At 43.5% G+C, this 26299-nt stretch overlaps 1 protein-coding gene across 3 annotated transcripts in view; it reads left to right on the top strand.

Annotated features, from left to right (window-relative positions):
• Positions 1-26299, top strand: part of si:dkey-16j16.4 (uncharacterized) — a 110332-nt gene that overhangs the window by 15801 nt on the left and 68232 nt on the right. For all 3 annotated transcript variants that reach the window (XM_060856174.1, XM_060856182.1, XM_060856192.1), the window contains exons 2-3: positions 462-540; positions 10481-10947. In XM_060856174.1, coding sequence (XP_060712157.1) covers positions 462-540; positions 10481-10947 — 546 coding nt within the window. The remainder of the gene's footprint in view (positions 1-461; positions 541-10480; positions 10948-26299) is intronic.

A 26299-nucleotide genomic window follows, 5' to 3' on the forward strand; every position in this document is an offset into this window, starting at 1 on the left:
AAACAAAGGTAGGGTTCGAAAATAAAGTCTGTACTCTTTTCAAAAGAAGATTTTGGCCTGTAGGTGAATTTGTATGCATGTGAGAACTCCATTCAGTCTGGAGTGACTGAAGCACTGGAAAAGATCACATCCTGTGTTCTTATCTGCTTACTCATTAAGGTCAAGTTGAGATTGTTTGCATCCAGTTGGTGGGGAATGTGGTTAACTGAGGATGGCCTTCTGAAACAATTAATGGGATCCGTAATGGCAAGGTGCTTGGAAGTGGGACGTTATTCAGTGACATGTGTCCAAACAGGGTTGATAATACTGCAGAGCCCCTCATTGAACCCTTGGTGCCAATCTTACCTCTCTATGTTTCTAAAGACTGATATGGCTTGGAAACCCTAACTCTCTCTGCATTGCCTAGTCCTCCTTTGATTCCTTTCAATGATGTGCTTTATCTTCCTGACTTGTCTCGGTAGATATCCTACTCGCCAAGAAATGAGGATGACAGTGACGATTCGGAAGGGGAGAATCAAGAATTGGCACTGATTGACCAAGGTAAATAAGGAATGAATGACTGGTTTGTCCTGTATGTTGTTGACTATGCTTGAGGAAATTGGTATAGATTGTATGAGGGTGCAATTTAACCTAAAATATGTAAACTGTCAAGGAAATGACTTTAAGCAAATGTAAATATGGATGTGGTGGGCAATTTGTTCATCCTTTGGCTCTAACCTAGGCTGTCTTTTGACTGCAGACCCATCCACTTCAATTAGGGAAAAAGTGCTGTATTTGGGAGCTTTAGACTTGAAGACATTGTCAGGACTGAGTGTTTCAGTTAGAAAGATTAGAAAGCCTGAGGTTGTTATCCTTTAGAACCGAGAAGACTGAGAGTTGGTGATTGAGATGCCTGAAATGATGAGGGGCATAGATAGGATAGACAGGAAAGCTTTTCCCATTGAGGGAGGGATTGAAGGCACAGATTTATAGTAAGGAGCAGGTGGTTTAGAGGGTGAGTGAGAAAAATGTTTTCACTCTGAGGGAGGTGACATCTGGAACTCTCTGTGGTAGAGGCAGAGACCCTCTAACATTTGAGAAGTATTTAGATATGCAGTTGAGACACCAAGGCTATGGACCAAGTGCTTGAAAATGGGATTAGAATAGTCAGGTGCTTATTTTTGACCAACGTGAGTGTGATGGTCCAAAGGGTCTTATTCTGAGATATAGATCTGTATGACTCTGTTACTAAGTGTTCCCATGCATTCCAACCTTTCTGTTGTCATTGTTTCTACGGGGGCTAGTGGAACCTCTGTTACCTTGCTTGAGAGGTAATTAATGATTGTGAGGAAAAATAGTCAGGATTACATTATTTCATTGAAGAGTGCATCATAGTCTTCACCTAGCCTCTGACCTGCCTCTCTTTTCCCACCCACTCATCATAATTTCACACTTTTCCTATTTGGACTTACTGGTCATTGAGTGTGAGCCTTGATGGATTTTTCCCATTTCTTTCATTCCATCCAATTTCATCCTATCAGTTGATAATAGAGTGACCACCATTACACCACCTCCATTGATTGTCCAACCCACTACTCCGACCACAGGCCTGTTTGAGCTCATATACAGTGTGTGCTTGGACAACGGCAAGTGAATTGCACCTCACCTGACACTGAGGATGCTGTGCATTTCTATAACCAGATAACTGCTTAGGAACACTCTCTTGGCGGACCAAGTAACGGCTGTCTGGTGGTGTTTTTGAAGTCGCGGGGTAAGTCCAGTTCGTGTTTTTTTTCAAACAGCTAAAAGTTTTAAAGTTTTTTTAAGCGCCTAGAGGACCCGGAAGCTGGTGCCGCGCTAGGTAACCTGGGTAGGGTTTTTTTCTTATATAAGCGCGCAGGGGAGGAACCCGAGGCACTACAGGGGTAGAGCCTCCCACCCGCCCTCCTCCTCTAACCTAATAATAAGACCCGTTGTGGCAAGCAGGTAAGTGCTGCATTTTGCTTGTTTGTTTCTTTAGATTTAGTTTTAAAGCTTACTTTTTAGAGGGATGGCAGTGCAGGCAGTGCAATGTTCCTCTTGCAACATGTATGAGGTGAGAGAAGCCATTAGCATCCCTGCTGATTACACTTGCAAGAAGTGCATCCATCTCCAGCTCCTCCAAGACCGTGTTAGGGAACTGGAGCTGGAGTTGGATGAACTACGGATCATTCGGGAAGCAGAGGTGGTCATAGATCAGAGCTTTAGGGAAGTAGTTACACCGAAAGTTATAGACAGATGGGTGACAGTGAGGGGGAGTGGGAGGAACCAGCCAGTGCAGGGACCCCTTGCGGTCATTCCCCTCAAGAACAAGTATACCGTTTTGGATACTTGTGGGGGGGATGGCTTATCAGGGGTAAGCAACGAGGTTCAGGCCCCGTTGCTCAGAAGGGAAGGGTGGAGAAAGTTAGAGCGATAGTTCTTGGGGACTCAATAGTGAGGGGTACAGATAGGTGGTTTTGTGGGGGCGACAGAGACTCACGATTGGTATGTTGCCTCCCAGGTGCAAGGGTACGTGATGTCTCTGATCGTGTTTTCCGGGTCCTTAAGGGGGAGGGGGAGCAGCCCCAGATCGTGGTCCACGTTGGCACCAATGACATAGGTAGGAAGAGGGGTGAGGATGTCAGGCAGGCTTTCAGGGAGCTAGGTTGGAAGCTCAGAGCTAGAACAAACAGAGTTGTTGTCTCTGGTTTGTTACCCGTGCCACGTGATAGAGAGTCGAGGAATAGGGAGAGAGCAGTTAAATGCGTGGCTACAGGCATGGTGCAGGAGGGAGGGATTCCGGTTTCTGGACAACTGGGGTTCTTTCTGGGGAAGGTGGGACCTCTATAAACAGGATGGTCTACACCTGAACCTGAGGGGCACCAGTATCCTTGGGGGGAGGTTTGCTAGTGCTCTTTGGGAGGGTTTAAACTAACTCTGCAGGGGCATGGGAACCTGGACTGTAGCTTCAGGGTACAGGACCTTGAGTGTAGGGAGGTTAGGAACAAGGCATCGATCTCGAAGGAGGGTGCCTGTAAACAGGAAGGTGGCTTGAAGTGTGTATACTTCAATGCCAGAAGTATAAGAAATAAGGTAGGTGAACTTGCAGCGTGGGTTGGTACCTGGGACTTCGATGTTGTGGCCATTACAGAGACGTGGGTAGAACAGGGGCAGGAATGGCTGTTGCAGGTTCCAGGCTTTAAATGTTTTAGTAGGGTCAGACATGGGGGTAAAAGAGGGGGAGGTGTGGCATTGCTTGTCAAGGATAGCATTACAGCGGTGGAAAGGACGATGGAGGAAGATTTGCCATATGAGGTCGTTTGGGCTGAGGTTAGAAATAGGAAAGGTGAGGTCACCCTGTTAGGTGTTTTCTACAGGCCTCCCAATAGTCCGAGAGAAGTAGAGGATAGTATTGCGAGGATGATTCAGGAGAAGAGTGAAAGTAGCAGGGTGGTTGTTATGGGAGACTTTAACTTCCCAGATATTGACTGGGAAAGCTATAGCTCGAGTTCGTTAGATGGGTTGGTGTTTGTCCAATGTGTGCAGGAGGGTTTCCTGACACAATATGTAGACAGGCCAACAAGAGGTGAGGCTATACTGGATTTGGTTCTAGGTAATGAACCAGGCCAGGTGTTAGACTTGGAGGTAGGTGAGCACTTCGGGGACAGTGACCACAACTCGGTGACTTTTACTTTAGTGATGGAGAGGGATAAGTGTGCACTGCAGGGCAAGAGCTATAGCTGGGGGCAGGGAAATTATGATGCGGTGAGGCATGACTTAGGATGCGTGGATTGGAAAAACAGGCTTCAGGAAAAGAACACTAACGGTATGTGGAGATTGTTCAAGGAACACCTATTGAGTGTCCTTGATAAGTATGTACCAGTCAGGTAGGGAGTAAAGGGTCTTGTGAGGGAGCCGTGGTTTAATAGGGAATTGGAATCCCTTGTGAAAGGGAAGAGGGCGGCCTATGTAAGGATGAGGTGTGAAGGTTCAGTTGGGGCGATTGAGAGTTATAAGGTAGCCAGGAAGGATCTGAAGAGAGAGCTAAGAGCAGCGAGAAGGGGACATGAAAAGTCCTTAGTTGGTAGGATTAGGGAAAACCCAAAGGCTTTCTATAGGTATGTCAGGAATAAAAGGATGACTAGGGTCGGTATCGGTCCAGTCAAGGATAGTAGTGGGAAGTTGTGCGTGGAGGCGGAGGAGATTGGTGAGACATTAAATCAATACTTTTCGTCAATATTCACTCAGGAACGGGACTCTGTTGCTGGTGTGAATATTGAGTCACAAGTGATTAGAATGGATGGCCTTGAAGTATGTAGGGAGGAGGTTTTGGGAATACTGGAAAGGATGAAAATAGACAAGTCTCCTGGGCCTGATGGCATTTACCCTAGGATCCTCTGGGAAGCTAGGGAGGAGATAGCAGAGCCATTGGCCTTGATTTTTATCTCGTCATTGTCAACGGGAATAGTACCAGAAGACTGGAGGATAGCGAATGTGGTCCCCTTGTTCAAGAAGGGGAGTAGGGACAGCCCGAGTAACTATAGGCCAGTGAGTCTCACTTCTGTTGTGGGCAAAGTCTTAGAGAGAATTGTAAGGGATAAGATTTATGAACATCTGGATAGGAATAATGTGATCAAGGATAGTCAGCATGGTTTTGTGAAGGGCAGGTCATGCCTCACAAACCTTATTGAGTTCTTTGAGAAGGTGACTAAGGAGGTGGATGAGGGTAAAGCAGTAGATGTGGTGTATATGGATTTTAGCAAGGCGTTCGATAAGGTACCCCATGGTAGGCTAATGCAAAAACTACGGAGGTATGGCATTGAGGGTGCATTAGAGGTTTGGATTAGGAATTGGCTGGCTGGAAGGAGACAGAGGGTAGTAGTTGATGGACTAGGTTCATCTTGGAGTGCAGTTACTAGCGGTGTACCACAGGATTCTGTTTTGGGACCGTTGCTGTTTGTCATCTTTATAAATGATCTAGAGGAGGGGCTTGAAAGCTGGGTGAGCAAGTTTGCGGATGACACAAAGGTTGGTGGAGTTGTGGACAGTGAAGAAGGATGTGGCAGGTTACAGCGGGATATAGATAGGTTGCAGAGCTGGGCAGAAAGGTGGCAGATGGAATTCAATGTAGCTAAGTGTGAAGTCATTCACTTTGGTAGGAGTAACAAGAAGATGGATTACTGGGCTAATGGTAGGCTACTTGGTAGTGTGGATGAGCAGAGGGATCTTGGTGTCCATGTACACAGATCTCTGAAAGTTGCCACCCAGGTAAATAGTGCTGTGAGGAAGGCATATGGTGTACTGGGCTTTATTGGTAGAGGAATTGAGTTCCGGAGTCCTGAGGTCATGTTGCAGTTGTATAAGACTCTGGTGCGGCCTCATCTGGAGTATTGTGTGCAGTTTTGGTCGCCATACTATAGGAAGGATGTGGAGGCATTGGAACGAGTGCAGAGGAGGTTTACCAGGATGTTGCCTGGCATGGTAGGAAGATCGTATGAGGAAAGGCTGAGGCACTTGGGCCTGTTCTCATTGGAGATAAGAAGATTTAGGGGAGATTTGATAGAGGTGTATAAGATGATTAGGGGTTTAGATAGGGTAGACACTGAGAACCTTTTACCGCTAATGGAGTCAGCTGTTACTAGGGGACACAGCTTTAAATTAAGGGGTGGTATGTATAGGACAGATGTTAGGGGTAGATTCTTCACGCAGCGGGTTGTGAGTTCATGGAATGCCCTGCCAGTAGCAGTGGTGAACTCTCCCTCTTTATGGTCATTTAAGCAGGCATTGGATAGGCATATGGAAGTTATTGGGCTAGTGTAGGTTAGGTAGGATTTGGTCGGCGCAACATCGAGGGCCGAAGGGCCTGTACTGCGCTGTATTTTTCTATGTTCTATGTTCTATGAACCTAGGCAATGACAAGGCGATCCCTTTCACAGTATTGGGGCTAAGGTTACATTTTAGTTAAGCATGTTTCCTTTCTATGTTGAGAATTCATGTCTCACCTCCAGGTTTCATTGATACATCGTTGTTGCCTGAGGCTATTTTATCTGTATCATCTCCCTTTGTTCCAGTCATCATGTAGAATTTAGCAATGGACTGTTTCCACCAGTGTCTGCCGATAAGTTTTTGTCAAGTTGCAGCCCCTCCCTGGTCAGTTCCCAGGCCACTCTTGAAGATGTTCAATAGTATGGCACAAGACAGGGGAGCAGTTCAGAGACCCTTCCAACCCTGCAAGATCTCTGCATTCCTCTTGCACATTCTTCACTTCCTCCCTTGTGCCATTGATGACTATGCTTTCAGCTGTATTAATTTTCTTCTTTATGGGTTCGAACCTTTTCTCCAGTCTCTCTTTTTGTTTCAGAAGGACACTTCTCTTCTCTTCCTCTATCTCACGGTTTCTCCATTAACTCTAGCTTGGTGTACTCCCCTCCTGTTGCTGATGAATAACCCTGTGACTGCCAATGTATGAACAAATTGCCAATTAATTGTGGTGAAAGTAACCAGAGAGAGCAGGGATGGAAAAGGAATATCCAGGGTTGTTCAGTTTTAGGGAGGGCAAAGAAGAAACGTTGATGGGGTAGCATTGCTGGTTAAAGAGCTACTTAATACTATAGTCAGGAAGGATATTGGTTCTGGTGAAGTGCAGTCTATGGGTAGAGCTTAGAAACATCAAGGGAGCAGCAAACAATGATGGGGATTGTGCATTGGTCCCTAGACTGTAGTGGTAACATTGGAGAAGGCATTGCATAGGAAGTTAGAGTTGCAAGCAGTGAAAGTACAGCTGAGACTATGGGATGCTTAAATCTGCACTTAGTTAGGCAAATCCAATGAATAACAATGCCATAGGGAAGGAATTCCTGGAGGGTGTATGAGATGGCTTTCTGGATCACTAAGTCAAACCAACCGGAGAACAGGTCTTTCCAGACTGGGTATTCTGTAATGAGAAAGGAATAATTGGCAATCTAGCTGTGTGAGGCTCCTTGGGGAAGAGTGACCATAATAAGATAGAATTATTTATTACAATGGTGAGTGAAGTGGTTGATCACTCTGAGATCAGGATCCTGATTCTAAATGAAGGAAACTATGATGGTATCAGGCTTGAGCTGGCTACAATAGATTGGTGAATGTTACTTAAAAGGACGATGGTGGGTAGGCAATGGAAAATATTTAAAGAGTGCATAAAGAGAACGGCAACAATAGTTCATTCCTGTGTGGTATAAATAAAATCGGTAAGGTGGTCTGCCATGACCGACAAGAGAAAGTAGGTCTTCGGTGCAAGGAAAGAGCATACAAATTGGCTAAAAATAGTAGCAAACAGCAAAAGCAGTTTAGATTTCAACAAAGGAGGATAAAAAGTATTGATTGAAAGAAGAAAAAAAGACAATGAGATAAACTTACAGGGAACATAAAAACTGATTGCAAAAGCTTCTATGGAAAAATGAAGAAAAAAAGGTGAGTGAAGATAAATGTTGGTTCCTTGCAATCAGAAATGGAAACATTATAACAGGGTAGACTAATTAAATACATATTTTTGATTCTGTCATCGAAAAGGCAGACACAAATAACATCACAAAAATGTTTGGCAAACCGTGGTCTAGTGAGAGAGAGGAACTAAACAAAATCAGTATTAGTAGGAAAATGGCACTGGGGAAATTGATGGGATTATAGGGCTCAGTAATTCACATCTCCAAATACTTAAAGAAGTGAGCCTAGAAATAATAGATATATTGGTCATCGTCTTCCATGATTCTAAACTCTGTAAGGTTCTGATGGAGGGTAATGTAATCCCACTATTTTAAAAAGGAGGTGGAGATAAAACAGGGAATCATAGACAAGTTAACCTGAAACCAATAGTAGGGAAAATGCTAGAGTTCATTACAAAAGATTTAATAGCGGAGCACTTGATTCAAACCTGTCACTGTTTTCCAAGTTGAGTATGGTGCTGGAAAAGCACAGCCTGTCAGGCAACATCCGAGGAGCAGAAGAATCAACACTTTGAGCATAAGCACCTCTCCAGGAATGAGGTTTGTGGGCCAAGGGGGCTGAGAGATAACTAGGAAGGGGGGTGGGGTGGGGCTGGTGTGGGGGGAGGGGGAGAGGCGGGGAGGTGGCTGAGAATGTGCTAGGTAGGTGGGGCAGGGGTGAAGGTGAATATAAGTTGGAGTGGATAGGTGGGAAGGAAGGTGGGCAGGTCAAAAGGGTGGTGCCAAGTTGGAAGGGATCTGGGGTAAGGTGGGAGGAGGGGAAATGAGGAAATTGGTGAAATCCATATTGACCCATATGGTTGGACGGTCTCCAGCATCTGCAGTCTTCACTTTCTCCCACAGGATTGCATTGAGTCAACCTGGATTCACAAAAGGGAAAGCATTCTTGTTAAAACTGCTGGAATTTTTCTAGGTTGTGTAACTAATAGAGTTGATATGAGAGAACCAGTGCTTGTGATTTAGTTGAATTTTCAGAAGGCTTCCAATAAGGTCCCACAAAAGAGATGGGCATGTAAAATTAGAGCAAGTGGGAGTTGGGGTTATGTACTGACATAGATAGAGAACTGGTAGGCAGGTAGAAAATAGAGATTAAGAATAAATGGATCTTTCTTTGGAGTGGCAGCCAGTGACAAGTGGGGTACTGCAGGGATCCGTGCTTGAACCCCAGCTATTCGCAATATATGTTAACGATTTAGATGAGGGAACTAAATGTAATATCTCCAAGTTTGCAGATGGCAGGTAGGAGGGTGAACCGTGAGGAGGATGCAGATATGCTTCACTGTGATTTATACAGGTTAGAATGCAGCCAAATGTAAGACAGATGAAGTATAATGTGGATAAATGAGACGTTGTTCACTTTGGTAATAAAAACATGCAAGTGGGGATTATCTGAATGGAGGTTGAGAAAGGAGGAAGGCACAGAGACCTGGATGTCCTTGTACATCAGTCATTGAAAGTAAGCACCCAGGTACAGCAGGTGGCAAAGGAGGCAAGTGGTATGTTGGCCATTATAGTGAGAGGATTCAAATACAGGAGTAGGGATATCTTACTGCATCTGTACAGGTGAAACTATACCTGGAGTATTGTGTGCAGTTTTAGTTTCCTTATCTGAGGAAAGATGTTCCGGCTATGGAGGGAGTGCAACAAAGATTTACTAGACTGATTCCTGGGATGGCAGGGCTGACATCTGAGGATAAACTGAATTGGTTAAGATGATATTCACTGGAGTTTCGAAGAATGAGGAGGAGGATCTCAGAAAAATATAAAATTCTAACATGACTCTGTATGTATGCAAGAAGAATATCCCTGATGATGAGTAGTCGGGATCCAGGGGCTACAATCGAAGGATATGGGCTGGGCCATTCAGGACAGAGATGAAGAGAAATTTCTTCACCATCAGAGAGTGAGCCGGTGGAATTCTCTCCTGCAGGAAGTGGTTGAGACCAAAACATTGAATCCTTTCAAGAAGGAGTTAGGTATATTTCTTAGGGCTGAAGGGATTGAAAGGCAAGGGGAGCAAGCCCAGGGACAGGATACTGACTTGAATGCTCGGGTACGATCGTATTGAGTGGTGGAGCTAGCTTGCTGATGGGCCTACTCCTGCACCTATTTTCTGTGTTGATTAGGGACCTAGAGCTGCTATAGTAAATTGTTGCCAAATGAACAACATTTGAGATGAAGAGCAAAACAATGCGACTGTTGAATGAAGAGTGTGGGAGATCTTGGCCTATGATTTATTCATGGGATGTGAGTGTCCCTATTAAGTCTGGCATATGTTTTCCATCCCCAATTGTCCCTGAAAAGGTGGTAGTAACCTGTCACCTGAATAAATGAGTGGCTTACTGGGCCATTTCAGTTAACAGCTGATGACCTTGCTGAGACTCTGGAGTCATGTGTAGCCCAGACCAAGGTGAAGCTGGCAGATTTCCTTCCATGAGGGACATTGGCAAACCCGGAGAGTTTTTGCAACCATCCTGGCTGCCTCAGGGTCACTTAATGATGACTAGTTTTGTTTTCAGATTCATTTGATGTAAAATCCCCAGCTACTATTTGAACTCTTGTTTCTGGATAATTAAATTCAGATTACCAGTCCAGTAAGAGAACCGCAACACTGCTGGCTGGGATTCGATCCTGTTGCAATAGAATGACTTCAACTTTAAATCAATGTGATGTGTTTTGATTAAAATAAATTAATTTTCAGCTTTTATTCAGTTGCTACTATAAGCAAACTAAGTACATTATCTCATTATCCTGAAAATATGTAGTGGTACCTTTTGAGAATCAGCTAGTTAAGAGTTTTTCACAAGCCGTGGTAATCTTTTTTTATTAAAGTTTGTGGTCTACATCAAATCTGAATCTTGACTCCGCCTACAATGTTTGGCGTGATGGGCTGAATGGCCTCTGTTTGTGCTGTATCATTGTGTGGCTTATTTTTCCAAAAATGTAGTTATGAAAGGCTTCATGAAACAGGATCTTGTTTTCTCAACTCTTTGCAGAAAGTCAAAGGAATTGTCGCTTGTCGTCATTGTCGCCGATATGTCGAGAAAGTCAGAAGCATCTCTGCAAAGTACGGACTGTATTTGATCCACTGGACTGCGAGAGCTCCGAGGAAGAGCTTGAACGCATCAACAGAGAATTTGGAGGGGAGAAGCGCAAGTGGTCGCAGGTGAACCGACTCAGTTGCTATAGCGACAGTGCGTCGTCCAGCGATGAAGAGGTCAAAGACTTGTGTGGTATGTCTTTCAAGCCTGTGCCACAAGCCGATCAGAAATATATCCACAGCAGCCCTGTGCCATTCAGTGCCACCCCTCCTAAAAGACTCCATCCCTTGGTCCAGAGGCCATCCGGACAGATCATACTGCATAGTGTCGGCACCTCAGTTGACCAGGCGACACCCTGCAAACGGCACCGACAGGGCCAAGACTTCAGCAGGCCAAGCCTGGATTTGGAGAAAATGCAACAGGTTGGTGCAAAGTTGACAGTGAATCTAACAGAAGTGAGTCATGCATCCACCATCTGGAAAAGAAATCATAAAATGCAGTCCCTGATGACAGGTGGGCCTGATCAATTGCAGTTCCTGTTAAACGTGGCCTGTTGTTCTGAGGAAATGCATTAAAATAAGGCTCCAGGTGCTGAACTCTGCTCTTCATAACTCTTGAGGATCAGTAGGCTCTACTTGGGAAAATTAATGGGGTTAATAAGTTTCACGTTTTAGTTCCTCAGTGCCCAGTGTACTTACACAAAAAAGACCAGTGATCTGAACTTAATACAGATTTCAAAGCTAGCTGAATGATTGGTTTAGTTGACCTTGGAGCATGAATAATGCAGCCAAAGCCAAAATTTATTGCCAACTCCTAATTAGCCTTGAGATTGTGGTAATGAGCTGTTGCCTTAAACCACTGCATGCAATCTGGTATAGATACACCCACAATGTTATTTTTATTTGTTGCAATTTGATACAACCGAGATGCTCTTTGGGCTATTTCAGAGGAAAGTTAAATATCAACCACGTAGGTGTAGATCTGCAGACCAGGTAGTGACAGCAGATTGCTTTCCCTGAAGTACATTGGCTTTTCATGAAAACCCAGTAATTTCGTGATGATCGTTATTGATGAGTGGTATTTTATTCAAGATTCATCATTAAAATTGAATAAAATATGCTTCAGCTGCAATGATGGTATTTGAACTTGTAACTCCAAAGTATTAGTCCATGCCTCCCAGTTGCTAGTCCATTGGATAGTCCACTATCCACTTCTTCGTATTGAAGTCAGCTCATAACTTTCATGACTCAGATACCCCAAAATGCTTTGCAACAAATGATGTCCCATTAAAGGATTGTCGCTTGTAATGCCGGAAATAGGGCAGCCAATTTCTATACGGCAAGTTTCCATAAATGGCAATGTAATAATGAACAAAACCAGAAGTTGCTGGAAAAGCTCAGCAGGTCTGGCAACAGTTGTAAAGAGAAATCGACCCTTCCTCGAGCCCTTTTGTTTCTGATTTACAGCACCTGCAGTTCTTTTGGTTTTTAATGTGATAATGACCATATCTTATTTTTGACGACATTCATTGTGGGATAAAGATTGACCAGGATATCAGGGAAACAATGGCCCTGGTCATCTACAAAGTGGGGCAGTAGTGTTTTATGCCTGAGAAGAGATTCAAAAGGCGGCACCTTTGCCATTGCAGGATTTTCTCAGTACTGCACATGAGTATAACGATTGTTGTGAGTGCTAAGTCTGATGATCAGAGAGTACCAGGTAAGTCTGTGGTGACAGTGTAGATGAAAAATTGCTGCAATAACAGCAGTCTGTTTGCTCATAACACTGGAAACCATAGTGATGGTGATTTATGATAAACAGGCTGACTATAACAAGGTGCTTTTTAAATTCAAGCTGGTGAAGGTATGGACTCCTGAGCAAACTACTGACTCTCACTACTTATAGCCATTAACTTGGCGGTAATGGTGGAGAACTGTGGGTCTGGACACCGTGTTCAGTATTAAAGGTTTCCTTTAACAAGACCCAGGAGGGACAAGGCGAAGGGGGTATTGTGAGGGGCAGCAAAGGGGCAGAGAAAACATTTAGGTAAAAGGCTTTTGAAGAATAGAGTACCTTGGCGCACATCGGCGCACATCAGCGCACACACACTTCAGAAAAGCTGTCGGCCAACAGTCAGCAATGGCTGAATTCAGTCAAATTCTTATTTGAGCTTTGGTAAACATGACCATTTGCAGCTTTTCTAACTGTTGACTATGGAAGTTTACTTGTTAATGTGGGCAATTGAAAGTTCAAATTTATCTTCAGAAGCATGGTTGCGTTACAAGTAAACAGATCTCGACCTAAGGCCTAACTAGAAAGATAGCATTCCTTCTCCTTGCCAGACTCTGTACAACATTGCACTGAAAAATTCTGGCATTGACTGAAATTTTAAAAGTGGAAAGGGAGTTCGTAATGTAGTTTTGAAGACATACAAGATCTTTTTAAGTTTTATAACTAGGGGCATACATTATGAAAGGAAATATACATTATTTTTTAAAATAGTATCTCTATGGTTTTGCATGCACTTTTATAAAAGGGAGATTTAAAAAATGCAATTTTATGAAACTTTCCAATGTAGTGAGTCTGATCAGGCAAAGAGGTTTTTAGATAAACTGGATTGACATACAAGGGAAGTGTTCTGCAGTTTCACTGGCAATGTTGCAAGAATTGTGACTGCATGTGCAGTGAATGCATCCCCTGAAGATGTAATGGTAACTAATGCCTATGCTAAAAATGTGTTGCTGGTTAAAGCACAGCAGGTCAGGCAGCATCCAAGGAACAGGAAATTCGACGTTTCGGGCCAGAGCCCTTCATCTAATGCCTATCCCTATTTACCCTGGAGAAGTTGGTGATGGGCTGTCTTCTTGAACTGCTGCAGTCCTTATTGTGTAGGGGGCACCCAGCATGTCATTAGGAATCTGTGATAGCGAAAGAGAGACAATGTAGTTTTTGTATGTGTGAAATTGTACTTCTCACAGTTCAGCTCTTCTCTGGATGAGATCTGTGGACACACAACCTGTAACGCAGTCTGTCTTGTTCACTCAACTCCACTGCTAGAACATCTAAGAGTCTCCATGCACCCAATATTCCTGCTACTTTAGGACTAAGAGGAGAGAATGCAGTGGAGGATGGTTCTCCCCAGTCAAAAGCAGAAGCCTCAATTCCAGCCATGTCCGCATGGGAGGCTGGTAAGGACACAGTCATCTAGGGAAGCTGCCATAGAAGAGAGCATTTGGAAGTGAAGTGATCATGCTGCACAGCCTCCTAGTTTTGTCCAAGAAATTCTTTATCACCTACCAGGAGCTGCAGCATTGTCAACTCACTATCAACTGACAATGTAAAATTTCTTCACTGTAGAATCACAACTGTCATCCATGCATGCAGCAAGTACTTTGATTTGCATTTAGAATCATGCGGGGAAAGGGGGATGAGAGTGGCTATCCATGGTTATGATTACACTGTTGTGAAAGGCGCACCACTGTTAGAATTCCACCCGTAACCGCGATTGTAATATTGGAAACCTTCTGTGATCAGTGTTGGCACACTGGCAAAATCACTTTACATCTCATTAAAAATTGAGTAAAAATTGAATGGTCCTTTTGGGCATCTCTAATAATGCGATTTTGTCTCCTGCCATTCTTGTAAACCACTAATCTTGCCTGAAGGATGCAGTATACACACATGTGGTTATTTGGAATTCTGAATGCATGCAGTTTTATGGACAAGAGAAGGAAGCAGAATAAATTCAAAAGGGGGGGGTGCGGGGAGAAATGCTGGGGAAGAGATGGGCTAGAATGTAAGCGAACTTGGGGTATCACGTTAGAACAGTGGTCAACACTGCTCACAGCAGCATCAGGGATCAGGGTTCGATTCCAGCCTTGGGTGACAGTGTGGGGTTTGCACGTTCTCCCTGTGTCTGTGTGGGTTTCCACTAGCTACTCCAGTTTCCTCTCGCAGTCCAAAGATGTGCAGGTTAACTGGATTAGCCAAGCTAAGTTGCCTCCACGTTGACTGCAGCGTAGCTGGAAGAGTGACTTTGATAAATGGGTGACTCCGCAATGGCTCCACATGGAAGCTGGGCATCATACATTGGCCCCTTTTCACAGCACCACATTCTGTTGGAAAACCTTTAACACGTTTTATCATTCACAAAGGACTGACTGTTCTGTCAGTTTTGAATGAAGATTAAAACTGCAGTGGTTGCCTGTATATTGCTGAGTGGGAGCTATCATGCATGCACAATGATCTGTCCAACTTTGCTTCATTGTCGTGAGTGGGGGAAAGAAGAAAGAGGAAGGGTAAGTTGTGGGGGGGGGGGGATCCTGTTTGTGCTTTTATAATTCATACCACTTCCTCTCGATGCTATTGGTTCAGTCTACTTCAGCAGGTGGTTTGATGTACATTGTCTTGTTCTGGGTCTTTTGCTACAGAATATATAATGTAACCTTTTTAAAATCTGATCATGATTACAAATAGCTTCTGTTTATCTTCACTCTCCAATTGTATTTGGCAGGTTTTGAGTATTTGCAATCAGTTATGCAAGTCGAGACTTTATTTAAAGTCATGTGAGTAAACATCAATGTCTACTACAAACCAGTCATTTTATTTCATTTTAAATTTGCTGAATACATGCAATAGTTTGATGGTTGAGAACCCATCATACAAAACAGGCTTTGCAAACTGAGTAGCACACAGTCGTTTCTTACCCACTTCACCCAAGTGCAAACATCCACGGAGTAGCCTGAGTTATAGAGTGGGACCAGGAGAGTGAATTACTTGGTGTATTTTTTACTTGTATATCAAAGGAATCCAAGTCATCATCTGGGGAAGTTTCTGCAGCTTTCCTTTTGCCATGAGTTACCCGGCATGTGATTATAATGGCATTTAGTTCCAAATAGTGGACTTGAATGGGTGCATAGGAATTGAACGTCAGTCAGTTAAAGGTGTCATAATGGGTCCACTGGATTTTCATGGAATGGCAATATGTGGTATGGTATATGAATGGAGAGGTGCTTGGAGCTATTGATTTTCCCCATGTAGGGCACTACACAGTGGGATACTGTCCGAATGATTGAAGGGGAAAGCATTTGTCATGACAAGCAGGACCTTGGGTTTGAAGAGATATTTATGAATTTTGCTATTGTGTTTATGTATTTCTTCATTGGTGGCAAAAAGTGTTCATGAGCTTGCCAAGTGCATCAGTCTAATTTGTAACATTAAGTTTAAGGTCGAGGTGATGGCTTAATGGTACTATTCTGGCACCATGAGACATCTTGGTGTCCAAAATCAATGTTAAGGGCAATCCTCTCCCCCGCCAGTGTATACCAATGAGTGCTGCACTCTGCCGGGCCTGTCGTGCCAGTGATATTATTTAGAGACAAAAAAATTGCAGATGCTGGAATCTGGAATCTGAGATGGATTATTAATCCATAGATCTAGGTTTTTTTTTCCATTCTTTCATGGGATATGTGTGTCACTGGCTGGCCAACACCTTTTTTCCCTTCCTCAATAGCCCCTGAGAAGGCGGTGGTGGTATGATCTGGATTCAAATCCCATCTTGGCAGAGGGTGGAATTTGAATTCAATAAAAGAGTTTGGAATGAGGAGTCCAATGATGATCATGACGCCATTGTTGATTGTTGGGAAAGCCCATTTGGATCGCTCACGTCCATCAGGGAGGAATTGCTGTCTGACCAAATGTGACTCTACACCCTCAGCAATTTAGCTGACTCTTAATTAGAAAGCAAGCCATTCAGCTGTAACAACTGACAGAAAGTCTTTTTTAAAAAAACTGAATAGACCACCTGGCACCGGAAATAACAATAGTAAAAACAACCCTGTCAACCCTGAAAAGTCCTTCTTACTAACATCTGGGAGCTAGTACCAAAATTGGAAGAGCTGTCTCACAGACTAGTCAAGCAATAGCCTGACACAGTCATACTCACTGAATTTTTCCTTTATAATCGGTGTCCCAGACACCACCATCACTATCCCTGGATATGTTCTGTCCTGCCGGCAGGTCAGACCCAGGAGAGGTAATATCGAATCCTTGGATTCCTCAACATCGACTCCTGACCCCATGAAATGTCATGGGTATCAGGTCAATATGGGTTAGAAAGTCTCCTGCTGATTACCGTGTACTGTCCTCCCTCTGATAAATTAGTTGTCCCTACAAAACTGGAAGGGTGGCAAGGGCACAGAATGCACTCTGGAAGGGGATTTCAATGGTCACTAACAACAGTAGTTTGGCAGCAGCACTACTGATTGAGTTGGCCCAGTCCTAAAGGACATAGCTTCTGGACTTGGTGACCGGCAGGTGGTGAGGGAACCAACAAGAGGGAAAAACATACTTGACCTCATCCTTACCAATCTGCAGGCTGTAGATGTTTCTATCCATGACTGGTATTGGTAAGAGTAACCACTACACAGTCCTTTTGCAGCCTCCTCCAGAGGTCCTCTGCATCACTAATACCTTCAGCCAATTTGATTCACTCCATGTGATATCAAGAAACAGTTTGACGTCCTGGATACTGCAAAGGCTATGGACCCTGACAATATTCCAGTCATTGCACTGAAGATTTGTGCTTCAGAGCTTGCAGTGTTTCTAGCCAAATTGTTCCAGTATGGTTACAACATTGACATGTACCCAAATATGTGGAAAATTGCCCAGACAGGACAAATCCTACCTGGCCAATTGCCCTATCAGTCTACTCTCGAACGTCAGTAAGGTTATGGAAGATGTCATCAACATCAGTATAAAAACAGCACCTGCACAGCAATAACCCACTCACTGATGCCCAGTTTGGGTTTGACCAGGGCCACTTCAGCTCCTGACTCCATGACAAATTGGTTCAAACATGGACAAAGGAACTCGTTCCAGAGATGAGGTGACACAACACACACCACCACCACCTTAAGAACATGTAGAGATGAGAAATAAATGCTGGCTGAGCAAATGAAACCCACAATCCATGAGTGATTTTTGTTTCCAAAACTCTCTTGTTCTTTTATGTGGTAGTATAGAATTTTAATTGTCCAACTCAGGGGGCTAGTAGAGTTTTCATTTCAGCATCTCATTAGCAATATGGCACTCCTGCCAATACAGCCCTCTATTAATGGGGCCAACATAGATAGCATGCTTGTGTTCTAGGGTGGGGTTTGAGCTCTTAAACTTCTGTCTTGTAAGCAAGGGTGCAATGGCTGAACCAGGGTTTGTGTTGTCAATGTCAGCCAAGGTACTAACTTTGCATATTGATTCACTCCTGGTTTAAGTAGAATGCTACAATGTCAGGATGGACTTCTTTTTGGCTAGGAATTCTACTAAAGGTTTTGCATGATCTGGGATCCATGGCCCCAGCAGAGTTGTATGTCCCAGGGAAATATAAATATCACTGAAACCAGAGGAGCACATTTTGTACCATATTATATTGTAGCCCACACCACACTGTAATGGAGAGGTGATGCATCTAGCTGTTATTCATAAGGGCAACATAGATTGTGATCCTTGGTTTATTTACCTTGGATGTGAAGTATAACATTGCTTATGAGGCCAGTTATCATAGCAAGTGTCCCGATATCAAATGAGCTGTAACCAACAGCATGTTTAGTGCCTGCAAGTTATTTATTATGATCCCATGCTGCATGCTGATTCAGTTGTTGACGTAGTGATAAGTCATCTGAATTGGACAAGGAGAGACATGATAGCATTGAAATGGTGCGAATGGGCAGAGGACTGCATTTATAAATTGGGTACATGAACAGCATCAAATAGGGAGCTGGAACAGATCCAGTGCTGTTCAGTGTTAACCAAATGGCAACGTGATACTGAGTTTGAGAGTCCTCTGTCTCAGCGAAACTGCTGATCGGTTTCTGTGGGTTTCTGAGTTCGCATTAAAGCTGCACGCAGTATCACACTCACTGACATGCATGAGCACATTCAAACTGAAGAGCACGCATGCATCTGCACGTGCAGGAAAATAGCCAAAATTGGACATTTAAAAAAAAACAAATATAAGAATTGCAAGCGACTTCTGTGAACTGACTAAATCAAACAAACTGCGAGAGCCCTTGGGCAATTTTGATATCGAAGTCAAAGTGTGGCAATGGAAAAGCACAGCAGGTCAGGCAGCATCCGAGGAACAGGAGAGTCAATGTTTCGGGCATAAGCCCTCTCTGGCTCCTCGCACACTGCCTGATTTGTGCGTTTCCAGTGCCACACTATTTGACTCTGACTCTCTAGCATCTGCAGTCCGTGCCTTTTCCTAATTTTTACATCAAGCACTGTGTGGATATCCTGCTCTCTTCTGAAATTCCCTCTCTAACCACCACCAAACTCAGGTGATGGTGATCTACATCACTGCAGTCCATGTAGGTTGGGAGCAAATTCCAGGATTTTGACCCAATGTCACTGAAGGAATGGGCAATATATTTCCAAGTCAGGATAGTGAGTGGCTTCCCAGATATCTATTGCCCCTTGTCCTTTGAGATGAAAGTGGTGTGGATTAGGAAGGTGCTGTATGAGGATCTCTGGTGAATTTCTGCAGCATATCCAGATGATAGTCCACACTGCTGCTGCTACTGAGCATTGATGGGGGAGAGAATGGATGTGGAGCCAATCAAATTGATTGCTTTGTTCTGGATGATGTCAAACTTTTTGAGTGCTGTTGGAACTACACCCACCCAAATGAGTGGGGTTCCATTGCACTCCTCACTTTTGCCTTGTAGGTAGCAGACAGGTTTAGGGATTCAGGTGATGAGTTACTCAATACAGAATTTCTAAGCTCTGACTTGCTTGTTTAGCCATTGTATTTATATGGCCAGCCCAGTTCAGATTCTGGTCAATGGTAACCCTCAAGTTGTTGTTTGGTTCTTGGAGATTCTACAACAGTAATGCCATTGGATGCCAAGGGGTGATGTTCAGATCATCTCCTGTTTGAGATGCACATACCACTTGTGTGCCATGAATATTACTTGCCACCAAATAGGTTCAGGTTTAGATGCATTTGGCTATGGTCTGCTTTAAAAATAGATCAGCTATTATCTTAATGAATAACAGGGCAAGCTTGAGAGGCTGAATGTTTTACTAACTCCACATTTGTAAATTTAGATGTTCAGTATCTGAGGAATCAAATCTGACACTGAACATCGTGATTATCTAACCTTATGAAGGAGGGAGGGTCATTGATAAAGCAGCTGAAGATGTTTGGACCTAGGACACTAGAGTTGAGAGAGTGGTGCTGGAAAAACACAGCAGGTCAGGCAGCATCAGAGGAGCTGGAGAATTGACGTTCCGGGCATAAGCCCTTCATCAGGAATGGCGAATGGCTTATGAAGAACTTATGCCTGAAACATCAATTCTCCAGCTCCTCTGATGTTGCCTGACCTGCTGTGCTTTTCCAGCACAATACTCATGACTCTGATCTCCAGCATATGCAGTCCTTACTTTCTCCCAGGACACTATCCTGTGGGATGTCCTGGAGCTGAGATGATTGATCTTCAGCAATCACAGCCATCTTTCTGTGTGCTACATATAACTCCAACCAACGGAGAGTTCTCTCCTGGTTCTTATTGGCTCTAGTTTTGCCAAGGCTCCTTGAAGCCAAACTCAGTCACTTCACCTCTGGAATTCAACACTTTTGTCCGTGTTTGAATCAAGGCTGCAATGAGGTCAGGAGCAGAACCTAAACTGGGTGTTCCTGAGCAGATTATTGCTGAGCAGGTGCAAAAGACTGCACTGTGATGGGAACTTCCATCACTTCCACTACTTTACTGATGACCAAGAGTACATTGATGGAGCCGAAATTGTTTGGTTTTATTTTGCCCTGTTTCTCGTATACTGGACATACCTGGGCAGATTTCCACTGATAGGCAGATGACAATGTTGTAGCAGTATTGGAACAGTTTGGTTAGGGGAGCGGCAAGTTCTGGTACACACATCTTTGCTGCTATAAGCTGGAATATTGTCAGGGCCCGTAGCCTTTGTGCCTCCAACTGTGTTTTGAAATAATATGGAATGAATCGAATTAGCTAAAGACGATCACCTGTGATTCTGGGAACCTCTGGAAAAGGCTGAGATGGATTTTCCATTTAGCATTTAGAGTCATCAAATCATAAAGCATGGAAACAGACCTTTTTGGTCCAACTAGTCCACACCGACTGTGTTCCCAAACTAAACTAGTTCCATCCGTCTGTTTTTGGCCTGTATCCTTCCAAACCTTTCCTATTCACATACTTATCTAAATGTATTTTAAACATTGTAACTGTACCTGCGGCTATCACTTCCTCTGACAAGTCATTCTACACACAAACCACTCTCTGTTTTAAATAAAACAAACGTTGTCCCTCATGTCCGTTTTAAATCTTTCTCCTCTCACCTTAAAAATACGTCCCCTATTTTTGAACTCCACTACCTGAGGGGGGAAAAGCCCCTTTCTATTCACCTTACCTATGCCCCTCATGATTTTATAAACCTTAATAATGTAACCCATCAACCTCATATGCTCCAGTTTAAAAAAAAGTCCCAGCCTCTACATTTTTTTAAATATCTTAAACCCTCCATTCCCAGCAACATCCTGGTAAATATTTTCTGAACCCTTTCCAGTTTAATAATATCCCTTCTATAACAGGGCAAACAATTACACACACAGCATTCCAAAAGAGGTCTCTCCAATGTCCTGTTTAACCTCAACATGATGTCATGACTCTTGTACTCAACAGTCTGGGCAGTGAAGGAACGTGTGAAATGCCTTCGTAACCACTCTACCTGTGATGCATATTTCAAAGAATTATGTACCTGAACTCCTAGGTCTGTTTGTTCTACAACACAACCCAGAGCACTGCCATTAATTGTATAAGTCCTGTCTTTTGGATGAAGAGCTCATTCTCAAAACATCAACTCTCCTGCTCCTCAGATGCTGCCAGACCGGCTGTTATGTTTCGACTCTGATCTCCAGCATCTGCAGTCCTCACTTTCTCCTAAGTCCTGTCCTTGTTTGTATTACCAAAATCCAATTTATCCAAAATTAAACTCCATCAACCCATTGACTCAATCAATCAAGATCTGTTTGTAATCTTAGATAGTATTCTTCACCAACTTTGGTGTCATCCACAAGTTTATTAACCATGCCTGCTATATTGTCATCCAAACTGAAATATAAATGTCAAACAAAAGTGGACCCAGTAACAATCCCTGTGGAACACCGCTGATCACAGACCTCCAGTCTGAAAAACAACCTTCCACTAGCACCAACCTTTTCACCTGCTGTCAAGCTAATTTTGTAACTAATTACCAAGCTCCCCCTGAATCCCATGTGAACTAACATTACAAATTTGTCAACCTTGCAGAACTTTATTAGAGGCTTTACTAAAGTACCTTTAAACAATGTCTACAGCTCTACCCTCATTAATCCTTTTGGTTACTTCTTCACAAAACTCAAGTTTGTGAGACATAACTTTCACACACAAAGCTATGCTGTCTATCCCTAATCAATACTTGCCTCTCCAATTGCATGTAAAACCTATCTTTCAGATTCTTCTCCAACAACCTACCTACAACTGATGTCAGACTCACAGGTCTATAGTTCCTGGGCTTCTCCTAACAGCCCTTCTTAAATAATGGCACAACATTAGCCACCCTCCAGTCCTCCAGCACCTCGCCTATAGTTATAAATGATACATTTTTTCTCTGCCAGAGACCCGTATTTTCTTCCCTAACAACCTAACATATACTTGATCAGTCCTGGAGATTTATCCACCTTTTGTTTTTGAGTACTGGAGCAGGGATATGTTGTTGTAGTTATACAGGGCCTTGGTGAGACCGCACCTAGAATATTGTGTGCAGTTTTTGTCTACTTTTCTGAGGGAGGATGCTCTTGCTCTCAAGGGAAGATTAACCAGGCTGCTTCTAGAGATGGCGAGGCTGACATATGTCGAGAGATTGACTGACTAGGTTAGGATTGTTTTTGCTGGAGTTCAGATGAGTGAGGGAGGATGTCATAGAGATTTATAAAATTCTAACAGGACTAGACAGGGTAGGTGCAGGGAGGATGCTCCCGATGGTTGGTGTATCCAGAGCCAGGTGTCACAGTTTGAGGATTCGGGGTGGACCATTTAGGGTGGAGATGAGACATTTCTTCACCCAAAGAGTGGTGAGCCTGTGGAGTTCATTACCACAGGAGGTGGTTGATGCCAAAGCATTGAATGTATTCAAGAGGCAGCTAGATATAGCATTTGGGGCAAAGGGGATCAAAAGTTATGGGAAAAAGCAGGATTAGCCTATTGAATTGGATGATCAGCAATGACCACAATGAATGGTGGAACAGGCTGGAAGGGTTGAATGGCTTCCTCCTGCTCCTACTTTCTATGTTTCTAAGACCTCCAGCACTTTCTCTTCTCTAATGTGAACTGCTTTCAAAACATCAGAGTTTTTCCCCCAAGTTTTCTCCATTTCTTTCTCCACAGTAAAAACTGACATGAAACATTCATTTAGCATCTCTCCCATCTCCTGAGGTTCAACACATAGATGACCTTGTTGATCTTTAAGGGCCCTTCTCTCTAGTTTCTCTTTTGCTCTTAATGTTCTTTTAGAATCTTTTTGGATGAGACTTAGCCTTGGCAGATAAGGCTATCTCATATCCTCTCTTTGGCCTCCTGATTTCCTTTAGAAGAATGCCCTTACTTTCTTTATATTCTTCAAGAGATTTGTTTGGTTCAGTTTCTATATGTGATATATGATTCTTTTTTTTATTTGTGACTAGTACCTCAATATCTTTATTCATCCATTGTTCCCTAAAGCTGTACCTTTCACTCTCACAGGAATGTAATGCCTCTGAACTCTCATTGTCGCACTTTTGAAAGCCTCCCATTTGTCAGTCATCCTTTTACCTGTGAACAGTTTATGCCAACCAACTTTGAAAGTTCTTGTCTCATGCTATTTGTCTTAGTCCAGTTGAGAACTTTAGCTTTTATGGAAGGCTTGTCCTTTTCCATAACTATCTGTAGACAGTCAATCAATGTGGCATTTTATAAATTCCTATTTTGGAAATTGGGCGGCACAGTGGCACAGTGGTTAGCACTGCTGCCTCACAGCACCAGGGACCTGGGTTCAATTCCCGCCTCAGGCGACTGACTGTGTGGAGTTTGCACGTTCTCCCTGTGTCTGCGTGGGTTTCCTCCGGGTGCTCCGGTTTCCTCCCACAGTCCAAAGATGTGCGGGTCAGGTGAATTGGCCATGCTAAATTGCCCGTAGTGTTAGGTAAGGGGTATATGTAGGGGTATGGGTGGGTTGCGCTTCGGCGGGTCAGTGTGGACTTGTTGGGCCGAAGGGCCTGTTTCCACACTGTAAGTAATCTAATAACTATTTTAAAGCTAACAGAATTATGATCACTAGTCCCAAAGTGTTCTCCTAGTCACACTTCAGTCACTTGCCCTGCCTTATTTCCCAAGAGAATGTCAGGTTTTGCTCCTTCTCTAGTGGGTACATTTTCATATTGATAAAGAAAATTTTCTTGAAAACATTTTACAAATCCCTCACCATTCAAACCTCGAACACTATGGTAGTCCCAGTCAATGTTTGGAAAATTAAAATCCCTGGCTATTATAATCTTATATTTGAGATCTCTACATATTTGCTCCTCAATATCCCCCCTGACTACTGGGAGCCTGTCAAGGTGATCATCTCTTTCTTATTTCTAATCTTTATCTGTATGGTTTCATTGGACATTCCCTCGGAAATATCCTTTCTGCCGCTGTAACATTTTCCTTAATCAAAAATGCTACTCCCCCCTTCTCTCTTGCGCCTCTCTTTCTATCCTTCCTATAGCATCCAAGAACCAGAAGATTAAGCTGCGAGTCCTGTCCTTCCCTCAGCCAAGTTTATGTAACAGCTTTGATGTCCCAGTTTAATGTTCCTATTCATGCTCTGAGTTCAACAGCCTTATCTGTAAGACCCCCAGTGTTGAAATAAATGCAGTTTAATTCTTCAAGGTTACCTTGTTCTCTGACTTGCTCTTGTCTGGCTTTTCTAATTAACTTTTTTCTGATTCAGAACCATTGTCATCTGTCTTTCTTTGTTCACTGTTATTTTGGAATCCCTGACCCCACCTCCCTATTGGTTTAAAGTCTCCCAAAACAGAACCAGCAAATCTCTGCCGTGATATTGGTCACTTTACCAGTTCAGATGAAATCCACTTATTTTGAGCAGGACTTTTCTGCCCCAATGATCTCGGAATCTGAATTCCTGCATGTTGCACCATCTTAGATTAGATTACTTAGTGTGGAAACAGGCCCTTCAGCCCAACAAGTCCACACCGACCTGTCGAAGCACAACCCACCCAGACCCATTCCCCTTCACCTAACACTACGGGCAATTTAGCATGGCCAATTCATCTAACCTGCACATTTTTGGACTGTGGGAGGAAACCGGAGCACCCGGAGGAAACCCACGCCGACACTGGGAGAATGTGTGGAGTTTGCACAGTCAGTTGCCTGAGGCGGGAATCGAACCCAGGTCTCTGGTGCTGTGAGGCAGCAGTGCTGCCCACAAGCTCTGCTCTGCCATTGATTGATCTGCCCTATCCCTTTATTTCATCCCTCATTAGAATATAGCTCCAGTGGTAAACCAAAGATTTACTGCCCTTTGGGATTCTGTTTCTTTGGTCAATTTTGCTTTCCTTCCACTTTTTAACATTTTGTTGGATAAGACTGGACGATGGATAATTGGGTTGGATGGAAATAAATTGCGGTAAATACTATATTAACTGGTTGTTGAACATATCTTTTACGCTCGTGGGGAACTAATTTACTGATTGAACAACCTCTAATATTGCTATCAATCTCTTTCCTTTTCTCCTTTTTCTCCACGTATGCAACAAAGAAACAAAACTGGGGAGGAGCTGACAAGGTTAGGGGAGGTTTTATGATCTAAAAGTGTGAGCCTGATAGCTGACTCCTTTCAAACATGTCAAGCTACACTAATTTTATGAGCCAGCAACAGTAAAATGGTGTTTTGTTTTAGTGTAGCAATAGTCTAGCAGACCTTGAGATCAAATCCCACCAATGTAGTTGTATTCAACAGATTCGTCAAGATGAATACATGCTAATATATATTTTGTGTAGTTTTTAAAAAATTCTAAATATCTGAAGAGGAGAAATGTGGAGGGACTTTGGGGAAGGGCACATTGAAGTAGCTGTGCTTGAATTGCAACTTGTTGGGGGGGAGGGCAGCAGGGTCACAGTAGACTGAACGCCACCTTCTATGCTATAATGATTATACAATTTCACCACCAGCCTATACAGGAAGAGCCAACATGTGGACTTGAGTAGGTTCTGTTGGAGGAGTTGGAAGGGAGAGCTTTCTTTTGGTTGTACTCTAGAGTTGTAAGGGGAAATGCACATGTTAGCTGATTGTCTATCACACAAAGTTAATGGTTATTAACATCCAGTACAATGCAATAAAGGCTGGATGTCCTTCTTGCCTTTTCATCTTGTTTCAGGTACTGGATATCCGAGTGGCTGTTTCATTCTATTCCGGTTCTGCAGTAGAGTGGTCCTGGAAAAGCACAGCAGTTCAGGCAGCATCCGAGGAGCAGGAAAATTGATGTTTTGGGCAAAAGCCCTTCATCAGGAATACAGGCAGAGTGCCTGAAGGGTGGAGAGAGAAATGAGAGGAGAGTGGGGGTTGGGAGAAAGTAGCATAGCGTACAATAGGTGAGTGGGGGTGAGGACGAGGGTGATAGATCAGGGAGGAGGGTGGGGGAAGGTTGCAAAGAGTACAATA

The sequence above is a fragment of the Hemiscyllium ocellatum genome, chromosome 3, assembly GCF_020745735.1.
Source record: "Hemiscyllium ocellatum isolate sHemOce1 chromosome 3, sHemOce1.pat.X.cur, whole genome shotgun sequence".
NCBI lineage: Eukaryota > Metazoa > Chordata > Chondrichthyes > Orectolobiformes > Hemiscylliidae > Hemiscyllium > Hemiscyllium ocellatum.